Below are 12,026 nucleotides of genomic sequence, written 5' to 3'. Positions count from 1 at the left end.
ATTGTAAAACCATGGTTCTGTGAGAATAAAAGTTCTAAAATTGTCACCTCTATCATATCTAGAATGCGTTAAGGACATGTATATGCACCTCAACATTTAGCAAGGCTTCGTATTGTTGATAGCAATATTTGTGAGTATGGAGATGATATTGGTGACTTTGACCATATTTTCTTAATAAAATAATAATTATTATTTTGATGTCCTTACATTTTTACGATTTTGACGAGCACTACATGGCGGTTGTAGACGCTATTTCTGTTTCATTGACTTAACGTAATCTCGTTTCACAAATTAAAGTTTTGAATAACAAATTTTCTTTGTTTTATGTTGTTACCTCGTTGCGAAAATAAACAACACATTCAGCCTTATATTTATTTTATCCACTTATACAATTAAAAAAACAACGCCATTACATATTTACATTCAACATAAAATAAATAACTTATAGAATTATTTACCGGAGCATAAACCGAACGTAGAAAATACAAGATTTAATATTGTAAGTTTTGTTATTTTATAATAATTTGTCTATCTTACATTAAAAAAGTCATACCAATATATTCCAGGATTATAAAAAAATCTTAAGTTATAAAGTAAGTATATATTAAGGAAAAACAATATTAATTTATTAAGTTATTTACGTAGGTACCTATATATTAAAATATGTATAATATCCTCTATACAATAGATAATTTTCCATAATAAAAAAATCACAAAGTACCACATTCACGATCTTCAAGTTCTTAGCTTTCAAGTACTGTTTATAGTACTAACCAGGCATTACTTTTAAGCTTGCCGATTATAGGAATTGCAAAACTAAGAAATAGTTTACAATGATAGAGGTCTATAAATATAACATAAATATAAATAAATTAAAAAATATGAATAATTACGTTCGTTCGTACGAGTATATGTATATTTTGAATGAAAGTCAGAAATAATTTATATACACCTTCAAATACATGTATGATGAATGATGTGGAATATGGAAGTATAACCGAAAGGTCACATATATAGTCTATAATATTAAACAATACTATACGATGACTATATTCGTAGGAGCACACTCTTTAGATGAGATTTTATTTGTCATCACAATAGGTGTTTTGTTAAAAAGGTCATTTTATCTGGGTAATGAACAGGATTTAAATATATTTTTATACATCGGTCTAATTATAGTTTAATTGCTACGTTTTGCACTAGAATCTAAAATAATTCAATTGCTCAATTTACTTCTGGATCAGGGGCGTCAATGGCATACCCGCATTTTTGTAATGCAAGTTTTATTTCTGGGAATACGGTAGCATCTTCTATAGTTGCGGGCAGATTTATTTGTTGGGACCGTGCCAATTTGGCTACAGCACCCCTGAGGGCCTTGCCTGATCGAGTTCGTGGTAGCGCGGGTACAGCAATGGCCTTTCTAAAAGCGGCTATTGGACCGATTAGGTGACGAACTAATGCTATCAGCTCTTGCGTCACTGTTTCCTCGGTGACAATTTCTTCGTCTGTAAATTACGTAATAATAAAAAAATATTTTCAAAATAATTCACCTACACACAAAAATAAGTAATAAATTACAAAATAGTTATGAAAATTGTAGTGTCAGTATAGCCAAAGGGTACTTTATAATTTAAAATAAATAAAAATAATTTTATTTTAAATTATATATACAAAAGCTATTCTAATTTTAGTTGAGTTTATAACGTTAGAATCGCTTTTCATTCTGAAAGAAAGATCTCAGATACCTGCTAAAACTGAAATGTATACATTTTAGCGTGTGTTCACACATGTGTCCGCATCATGCCTTATTGTAAGACGGGATGCGCGTTGAATGAAATATAATGTTAAATAATTTTAAAAAAAACATCCATGGATCGTTTCAATTTTGAGTTTGCTTACCATCTTGCGGAGGTCTCATAACATACAAGCATAGAGGGACATCGCCTTTAGTCAAGTCTGGAGCACCAACTACCATAGCATCAGCTACTCTCGCGTGTTTTAATACGACATCTTCTATAGCCGCCGTCGATAATCTGTGGCCAGCTACATTGATGACGTCATCAGCTCTTGCTACAACCCAAACTGCGCCTTCAGGGCTAATCCAGCCAACGTCTTGTGTGTCATAAAAGCCCTAAAAATATTAACATGTATACAATGACCTTATAATAATCCAAAACCAATCAAAGTCATGAACAGACGTTCCGTCTTTTTTAATGGAATGGACAAGGTTGATACAAGAACCATTAAATTATTAGATCGATGCAGTAATTGGCGTTAGAAGCTGAAAAACAATGTTTATATTTGAAATTACAGTAATTTCAATATAACACTATACATAACACTCGTATACTTACTGGATATTTTTCGAAGTAGACTTTCTTAAATCTGTCGTCAGCGTTCCATAGAGTAGAAGAGAAGCCTGGTGGCAGAGGTAACTTTGCGACGAGACGTCCCACTTCACCAGACTGACATTCGGTACCCTCTTCTCTTAAAACTCTTACTGTAGAACAAATAACTCATATTAAAACTCGTTCGATCGTTTTGTCTTTTGTTTTATATTCTCACCTCATATACCTAACATGAGCCGTGTTGGCCTAGTGGCTTCAGCGTGCGACTCTCATCCCTGAGGTCATAGGTTCGATCCCCAGCTGTGCACCAATAGATTTTCTTTCTATGTGCGCATTTAACATAAAGGAAATTGTAAGCAAACCGGGTGGCCTTAGACCTAAGAAGTCGACGGCGTGCCTCAGGCACAGAAGGCTGTTCACCTACTTGCCTATTCGATTAACAAATGATCATGAAACAGATACAGAAATTCAAAGACAATTCAAATTAGTCATCAATTCGGGTGGAAAAACTTGTTTGTTAAGAACCGCTTCAACTACATACTTACAATCATAACCGGGCACAGGATACCCAGCGGAATGTGGTCGTATACTCTTCACTCCAAAACCCAGACAAGCTGCAGTGATGGGAGACCCGGATTCCGATTGCCACCAATGATTTAACACGGGCACTCCGAAAGTTCTTTCCGCCCAATGCTAAGTAGGGAAGTATTATTATGTTAATTACACCTTTTTATCGTTAATTTATTGTTTGAAGTTCCGTAGCCCCTAAATGGCCCAGGCGCAGATGTATTTGTGCGTATGCTTCATTTATAATCGAAATGCGCGTAGGTACTGTAATGTTTCATCGAAAATGCAACCCGGAATATAAGTCAACCGAAGACAGTCAATGTCATCTATTTGGCGACGAAATTTACCACACAATTATTGAACACTGTTTTATAATTCAGTAGAGCAGGAAAAATGTTAAATTTAATACGTGTAAAATAAACCTTATTTTTTTTGTAATAAATTTTGAATTCAATGTTTGAAAGATTATTTTTTTATAAATTTCAGCATAAAATACGATACATAAATATAATCTAAAGAAGAGATTGCTACACATATTCAATGACTCAAACTCGAAACTGTTTACGTGTCAATGTTAAAAGATACTGAACGCTAAAGGCTTTCTTAGTTTTATAAGTGTGGCGATTTTCTAAATCGTAGGAATTACGCCCCGAGAGTATACACTCTCTTCAACTGTTGCATTCATTCGTTACAAGCAATTGACATTTCATTATTTCACTTATTGTTGCACGCGAGTGGTTAATATAAAGTAAATATAAAATCCCCTATTATTTAAAGCACCCCGATAACCCAGGAACCGTACAATTAATTTCGTATTTGATTCATGATCCGTCCGTGAGTCCGGGCCAACGATCGCAAAATTAGCTTTGTATGGTTCTAATTTTACTAATAATACTTTATTGTAAATTGCATTACGTATTTTAGACTAAAAATTGCCGTACTAATATAAAAACGTATGAAATCGACATTAGCTTACACACACTCGACTAGAGATATCTGGTCATGATAATTGCAAAGTATATGTGCGTTATAGCCGTGATGAAAAACGTTTGCCTACAAAAGATATGTCAGCTACAACATGTCGTATAATACATGTTATATATTATAACTAAAGTCTACCTACCTGCCAGTTTGCGATAAACTCAATTTAACTACACGAAATGTATTGCATAAATCTAGAATGATTTATGAGAAAGGTATATAATTTTTTAAGGTATACATGTCTCAGTTGACCATGCGAATCCGATGTGGGTCCTTAGTGAGTATTTTATTCTAAACAGTTTAAACAATTGTCAAAATAAATTATTTTTTAACGTTAGTTAAGCTTAAGTTAAGTTTAGGTATAATTTTCCATTTGAGTAAAAAGGGATTCGATATATCCATGGATATATCCACGATACATTGACGAAGTTATGTGATTCCTACAATTTTGTTTTTACTTCGTATATTAAACTTTCCTAAAGGTAAATTCACTGACCCTAGTTTCCTGGTCACAATGCTCTCCTGCCACGAAAACACTCTTCAATGTTTTGATGCAGTACCGTCTCGCGTATTTTCCACAAGAGTCAGCCCGCTTAAGTACTCTGCATACTGTTGGTATTGTGAACAACGCGTTCACACGATGTTGTTCGATAATCCTATAATGATATTATTTTATTACTGTCCCGTATGCTCAGGGACTCCTAGGCCGTGGATGGAGTTTTAATAGAAGTAGCCTGGCGCTTATTAAATATTTAAATTACAACAAAAAAATACAAAAAATAGAATGCAGAAAGCCAAATTTTAAATAATGAAGACAAAAATAAAACAAAATTGTATATATATATCCGAATCAAAACGTTAAATATCATAATTGATAATGAATATCACAAGATAAGTTAGTAGAAGTAGTACCAACCTAAAGTACTGCCCAGGATCAGGTGTTCTATCAGGCTTCCCTTCGTACAGCACAGAGGTAAGACCAGCTAATAATGGTCCATAGCAAATGTAGGAATGTCCCACCACCCAGCCAAGGTCTGATGCCGCCCACCAAACTCCACGTTTGAGGCCATATATGGAACGCATCGACCAGCAAACTGTTGCTGCATGTCCACAGGGTCTTTGAAGACCTTTTGGAGAGTCCGTGGTACCTAATATAATTTACTTATTTTTAATCGCGATAAATGTTTTTTTGTTGTTATGTAACTAATCAGTAAATAATTATTGTTAAATAACTGTATTTGGTAGGCTTTAGACTAGTTTGGATGATCGCTTACATACAATGGCGATCTGTTAAGTACCTGAAGTATACAAAATGTATAGTGGTTCATTAGCTTCTAATGAAATACAGGGCACAGGTTCACTTTCCATTGCTTCGTCCCAGCATATATCTCGATTCTTCTCCAAGTGACATTCGAGAACTCTGCGGCGTTGGTAAATGATGCAATTACGCGGCTGGTGCGAGCTTTGGCACAAAGCTTCGTCTAATATATCTTTATACCTGGAAATACGATATTCTCATTTTAATTTTATTATAGACAGCAAACAGGCAGGAGGCTAACTTAACACCGAGGTTTTCAAGAGTGGGTACTGATACTGCTACCAGAGTTCTCGCTTGTGGAACGACACATTTTGAGGTTATATATTAAGTTAAGATACGTTGGGAAACTACTACCGTAGCCAGTTCTAGTAGTATTTTTGTCTGTTAATATTTAGTAGATACTAGTTTAGCATCGTGGCAACATTGTATCGGTTGGCATCGTACAACGTTCTCTGTGGGTGTTGTTTATTTTCCCTACATACGATTTATCAAAAAATCTGTACACTATATGCCTAACGGCTACTGAATTCCTGTATGATTAAGTCTACCCTCTATTTGTTTATAATCAAAAATGACAAAAGGGCGAGAAAAATCTATAAACAAAGCAGCAAAAGTATATTTATTAAGATCAAGGTAATTATTTAATTCGTACGTGAAACGCGATAGAAGTCCCCATGACCTTTTGCCTGCTTGAAACCCAAATTGGTTTTTGTATATTTTCACATGTCGAAAAGAAAAGATTTTATTTGTTCCCCGATGTTTCTTTACTCTGTTATTTATACAAGTATTATTATATGTATTATTGTAGCTAATTTCGTGGAAAACTTCTTATTCATTAATATTGTTTAAAGTGTTTTATAATAGTGAATGTGAATAAATCTGCTGGGACGATATTTTAGACAGAAATAACTAAACAATTCGATAAAGTTGTATACTAAGTAGTAGGTACCATTTGCCGTCTTACTATTTAAGAAATTTAAGTGTCTCATTACAAGATAATATAAAGCATTATAAAGCATGATTGTTATATTATTCTTTAAACATGAGCTGCAAAATTATCAAAAAATGGAAAGTTACGTTACGTTAATTTCTGCAACTCTTTATATTAGTAAAGTACTAATATTCAATTATTTCAAGCTGTCTTTTCTTTTAGATTCAATGCAATTTTATAATATTAGCTGTATGCTTCTCTGAATCGTGCCTAATATTTAAAAAATAGTAAAACCTATTCTTTCTAGTTCGTACCTGACAATCTTATTTGGCTCAACTCCACAACTGGCTGCAATAATAACAGTGGGCTCTGCGTGTTCTATTCTAGTTCTCAATTCTCTTGCGGCGAAACCTATAAAAATATAATTAACTTAAGCTATGTTTAAAATAATTTAAGGAGATTAATTGAAGTATATTTGACATTGAATTTTTTACGGTGTATCAACATTAGCTTAATACGTCGTGGAATTAATTAATGTCATTTATCAGACCTAGAACAGACGTGCAATATATCAAATCTTACATTAAAATAAAAGTATTAGTAATATGGATTACTTACCCCCGAATACGACAGAATGTATAGCACCAACTCTGTTGGTGGCCAGCATTGCTATAACGGCTTCTGGGATAAGGGGCATGTAGATTACAACGCGAGAGCCACGGGTCACACCTAGTGAAGTCAGCTTGCTTGCTATACGAGATACCTAGGTTTGAGAATTACGATAGTTAATTTTGTTCACCAAGCTTTTTCGGAATTAGAAGTAAATAATCATTGGCCCTAGTTGTGAAAACTTGGACGTAACGTGGTTGTTTATAATATAATAGCGGACCCGACAGACGTTGTCCTGTACATACATCTTAAATACAAGATCTCGAATCACTTGATCGTACACAAAAAATGTTATTAGTTGGAGTCTCAGTAGATTTATATTTGTATATTAAAATATAAAAAAATTATTAGCTAAAGCGACTAAAAAGAGGGAGGAGTCTTTTGAAACCATATAATTTCGTTAAGTGGATTTGAATTTTTGTGTAGTAATTTATTTTAAATTTATTCTCTGAATTTTAATTGAGTGTTAGCGGAAGTAGTTCGGAACCACACAGTCTTGTGTCCCTGGTGTTCAGGATAAACAGAGGATATAGCGGCAGTATTCGTTTGATATACCTAATGTAACATTTATAAACGAGTCAAAAGTCATTGTAGAAGAGTGGCACGTATTCCTCAAAACGTTATTAAAACATCGTGGAAAAATATCTTTTTGCGTTTATTGCCCACCATTACTTTTGGCTGTGAAGATGGGTTTTAAAGAATTCATCAAAACATTAATAAAAATGCGTATTCTCTTCATGCGTATTAATTTACAAGACTATATATTTATAGTATACAGTTAGTTATAGTATACTGACTACGCTAGACAATTAAATTTCATTAATTTAACAGAAATCGACTTTAGAACATACATTTCCTCAGGTACCCGTTTTATATATACCGATATACGTTCGAAAGTCGGTCCAACTACAATTACCTGATCCTGCAGCTCAGAGTAAGTTATTCTCTTGACTGTATCCGTAAGAGGCGAGTCATGTATCAACGCGACCTGATCTCCGCGACCTTGGATTACATGACGGTCGACTGCGTTGTAGCATACTGACATCTCACCACCTACAAACCTACAAGAATAAGAATTTATAAACTTTTATAGAAGATTTAACGGAGTATGTTCACCACAGCATAAAGAAAACTAGGTCTCATCTATCATCTATATCTTATATAATTGCCTCGTGAATAATAGAAAAATTAATATAAAGGATTTTAGGACTAACAACCATTATTATGCTAAGTTTTTGTTAGTTTGTAGTTTACTTTTACATAATCACTGAAGTTTCATATAAATGTATGTGTATACAGTTTCCAGACTTCACATGACATACATCAGTTAAACTTGCATACAAAAAATACGAGAAAGAAAATTAAACTCACCATTTGGTGAATGGTTGATTACTATCATCTAGTACTTCATCCCATGGTCTTGTCCATTCCAACTCCTTGCCAACTTCACTCCAAAATGCCTCAGGATTCTCAAGAGAACTTCGATAAGCCTCTAAGTATTCTGGTGTTAGGTCTTTGTCCGCTGTTGAAATATATAAACAGCATAAAATACAATTTAAAGCATTGGTTAATTGTTTATGCAAAAGCTTGGCCAAGCAGTAATTAATGGCCTGGCCTACCATGGATGGAAAAGGCGGATAACCTTTCTACAAAAAACACATTATTTCAAAGAGATATACGGTAGCGGATCGCATTGAGTGGTAGTTGGATCAAAGCGATCGCCCTGTTTAGCGATCTCATGTTTTGCAAGCGGTCTTCTAACATTTTGGGACAGTGCAGAACGAGTACAGGTACCGAAATAGGCGCGTTAGAAACGAATAAGTTGCCATCAGGTCCGCTCGAGTTATGAATGTCCAAGAAAGATAGTTCTTGACGGGCAGCACGATGCCAGTATATGATATTCCACCACGAACGAACCACCGGTCCTTCAAGCATCCCGAGACGATGAAACAGAAATCCTCTCTGACATACACGTGAACTCCCGCCCGCGGCTCTAATGAATACAGAATAAACAATTACTTATTCTGAATACAGCTCATTGTTATGCATGAATATATAAATCAACGTCATAATACGATGTAAAAATGGAAGTTGCGTCCGTTATTTTTTAAAACGCACAAAATCTCATGTGTTTAATACACACAGGGTAATTTTATTTTCATTGTATATACTTTACGAAGGTTATTTTACACTACCTAAGGCATTACTTGCATAATGAAATAAAGTCTAGCAAAAGTCTCGTATATGAGGCACTGAAAAACCAGACTGTAAAAGTTACTACGTTTTTCCAAATTATAGATCAGTTTAGCTCAAATATCGAGTAAAACGTATTTTTATGTATCTACTACACAAATTAGCTCTTTATGCCTTGAAATGGTAATTCTGCATATAGGTTTTTAAGGAAACGAGTCAATATTTGTATTTCATTAATAAATTATCATATAATTAATTGGTAATATTACGATATTTTTTTGATTAAATGGTTACCTACTACAAATAGCACGCTGTAAACTTCAGTTCGTTGTTAAGTACTGTGGTACGCAATGTGGTATTTCAGAATAGTTGAAACAAAAGTGAAACTTGAAACTATGAAAGCAGCTGCGGCTTTGAGGTCAAACGATGACTTTGCTACGTAACAAGCACAATGTCAAGTTTCAGGGCCCACTCCCTCCCTAATTCATTAAATTAGATGTTTCTTAAGTAGCTTTGCTTTTTAATATGAAAAAGATATGCTATCTAATTCTAATTCATACATAAGCCACCATAAGAAAATATCAATAGAGCTTTGGGAAGGGACAAATAGTTTTTATAACTCTTGTTTGCTTTATAATTGGCTACTTCAAATTAATTTTTTGCTTATTCGAAATAGTCAAAACTTTGACGAATAAAACTGAAAACATCGTTATGTTAAGAAAACTTATGCGTACAGGTCAAAAATACTAAATTAGTTCTAAGGAAGAAAAACAAAAATGATCAAAGCGCAAGTCATTGCCTAGATTATAGTAATAATCTATGGGTATAATCTATAGTCGTCCACATGGCAACTGAAATAAAAATGATTGAGATTTACTTGATAGCATCTATTTTCAACCGTATCCATTAATTTGCACTGAGGTGAAATTTGAAAAAAATACTTTCGAGTTAAAAATAAAAAAAAATACTTACAAAAGCTCTCCAAATCAGCAGCAGTCACAAATGATTTCTTTTTCAACTCCGAAATCGAAGTTTCAAATTTATTAACTTTTGACATAACATTTTCCGTATCTTGATACATTTTCGCCGCGCAAAAACTGAGCGCGTTTTATTTTTGACAACGACACCGTGAGTTAAAACGAACTAACTGTAATTGTTCTGAGTTACATACGCATTCATAATACAAAATTTATATTCAACATTATGCATGAGGGACCTATGATCCTTCTGAATTATTGAACGGCTAAACTGAAAAGACTGACGTAGGAAAACTTTTAAACCGAATAGGGATGACTTTTTGATAACCTAAAATTTTTGAAAAAATATTGGTTTCAAGAATTTAAAAAAATACAAAAATTAATTTTAGTTATGTTAAACGTTTTACACTGGTGCCGTGCCGTCAAAGAGTCAAAGTCTATTAATAAAATAATTTATTACTCACGTACTGCAACTGTTAATGTACAATTATAATGTGTAAACAGTGTTGATTTTGGCTACGTTTTTAGATAGATTAAATAGTAGTTACTAATATAATTACGACAGCAAATAATCCCTTACACTTAAGTTTTTTGTTATAAAAACTCTTTATAAAAAAATCTGTGGCTTTGAGGTAAGTAGCCTTGGACACCATAGACTCCATTGCCAAAAGAGAGCAGGTCGTTTTTTTCACCACGCCGCGCTCAACGACATCATACGCCGTCTTCCCATCTTGCCTCCGTCAATGTTCCAGCCAACAGGAACCACTTGAGAGGATGGGTATGCAAGCGGCCATCCTTTGGAGGATGGGACGGGCCTTGGTATGCTACTTGTGTGGGCACGTTGTATCCGTTTCACCTCCCTCGGACAAGCAAAAAGGTGGGGCAGCCGCAGAGCAAGCGGAAAATAATAAACGGCTCAAATATAAAAGTCTTTCCTCCAACTTCGATTTTGTTCCCTTTGGAGAAGAGACACTTGGGCGGTGGGGTTTTAGGGCACAGGCGCTAATTAAAGATTTTAGTTGTCGCCTGGTAAATAATACCTACCTACTGGTGACCGCAGATCTGGTGCTTTCCTCCCTCAACGAATACGTATCGCAGTACAGCGAGGAAATCCTGCCAGCGTTAAAGGTATACTGCCACATTGACCAAACTTTTTAAATTTGTTTTAATTTTTATTATTACTATTTGGGTTCAGAAAATTGTCGATACTATATATTTGATTATTAAAATATTTTTTAAAAGGAATATTAAATATTAAATGAAAAAAAAAGAAAAATAATCAAATACATATGTATCATTAATTACGTTAGATATTCTTTGTGCTTTCAAATAATCATCAAGCCATATACTGTTATGGAAACAGATGGTAATCGATATATATATATATATATATATATATATATATATATATATATATGTATGTATTTTACACATACATTTTTGGCACCGATATTTTGAACTTACCTTAAAAAAAATTAAATTCCGAAATCATTGTTTTCTAGACCTTGTCAACAGCCAGGTTGCTTTCTTCGTTCTGGTATGATTTATGTACTCTCAGACTCTGAAATGCCAAACTCTTCTGCTTCGTTGATAACACAGCAAAATACTTTACACTCTTGAAAAGAAGCCACACTGTCAGCTCAATTCCGTCTTCAATCAAATTGAAATAATCGAAGTACAGCAAACCAAACCTCATCTCGCCTATTAAATTGCACTCCTGTTTGAACCTTCACACCAACTGCAACTAGAAGACACTAAAACAACCAAGTACCTCAAATAAAATACCTTTGTACTAGACTACTTGTACCAGATTTTCTGAGACGTTTAGAAGTTTTCAAGAACTCAAGAAATTCTTGGAAACTGGATCCGCATATATTAAAGACAGTGTACTGCATTATGGCAGTTGATATTATCTAACTGCATATTAATATGGAGTGGTGCTCCATCGTCTTTAATGCTGAAAATTTAGCGTGCTAACACGACAGCTATACTCAATGGCAATATAACGATTTTTTTGGAAACGAACTCCAACCACACCATAT

General features: G+C 34.1%; 1 protein-coding gene across 1 annotated transcript; it reads right to left on the bottom strand.

The window, feature by feature from the left end:
- Positions 1–358: 358 nt before the first annotated feature.
- Positions 359–10,212, bottom strand: LOC123707385 (acyl-CoA synthetase short-chain family member 3, mitochondrial). The gene is made up of 12 exons (XM_045657399.1): positions 9,980–10,212; positions 8,186–8,336; positions 7,731–7,875; positions 6,764–6,908; positions 6,460–6,556; positions 5,195–5,394; positions 4,813–5,044; positions 4,393–4,552; positions 2,894–3,041; positions 2,355–2,500; positions 1,900–2,131; positions 359–1,505 (listed from the first exon to the last, which is right to left on the bottom strand). The coding sequence occupies exons 1-12, from the start codon at positions 10,086–10,088 to the stop codon at positions 1,225–1,227; spliced, it is 2,046 nt and encodes a 681-aa protein (XP_045513355.1). The 5' UTR covers positions 10,089–10,212; the 3' UTR covers positions 359–1,224.
- Between the last annotated feature and the right edge of the window lie 1,814 nt (positions 10,213–12,026).

The sequence above is a fragment of the Pieris brassicae genome, chromosome 1 (assembly GCF_905147105.1).
Source record: "Pieris brassicae chromosome 1, ilPieBrab1.1, whole genome shotgun sequence".
In the NCBI taxonomy this organism is placed as follows: domain Eukaryota; kingdom Metazoa; phylum Arthropoda; class Insecta; order Lepidoptera; family Pieridae; genus Pieris; species Pieris brassicae.
Note: the sequence above shows the minus strand (reverse complement) of the source record. Positions and strands in the feature narration are given on the sequence as shown.

Bases quoted from the DNA above. Each gene is read 5' to 3' on its own strand.
- LOC123707385 (XM_045657399.1), bottom strand. From the start codon at position 10,088: ATGTATCAAGATACGGAAAATGTTATGTCAAAAGTTAATAAATTTGAA. The intron at 6,909-7,730 runs GTAATTGTAGTT...TCTCAAACCTAG, and splicing joins ACTCTGAGCTGCAGGATCAG to GTATCTCGTATAGCAAGCAA. The intron at 6,557-6,763 runs GTAAGTAATCCA...ATATTTTTATAG, and splicing joins ACATTCTGTCGTATTCGGGG to GTTTCGCCGCAAGAGAATTG.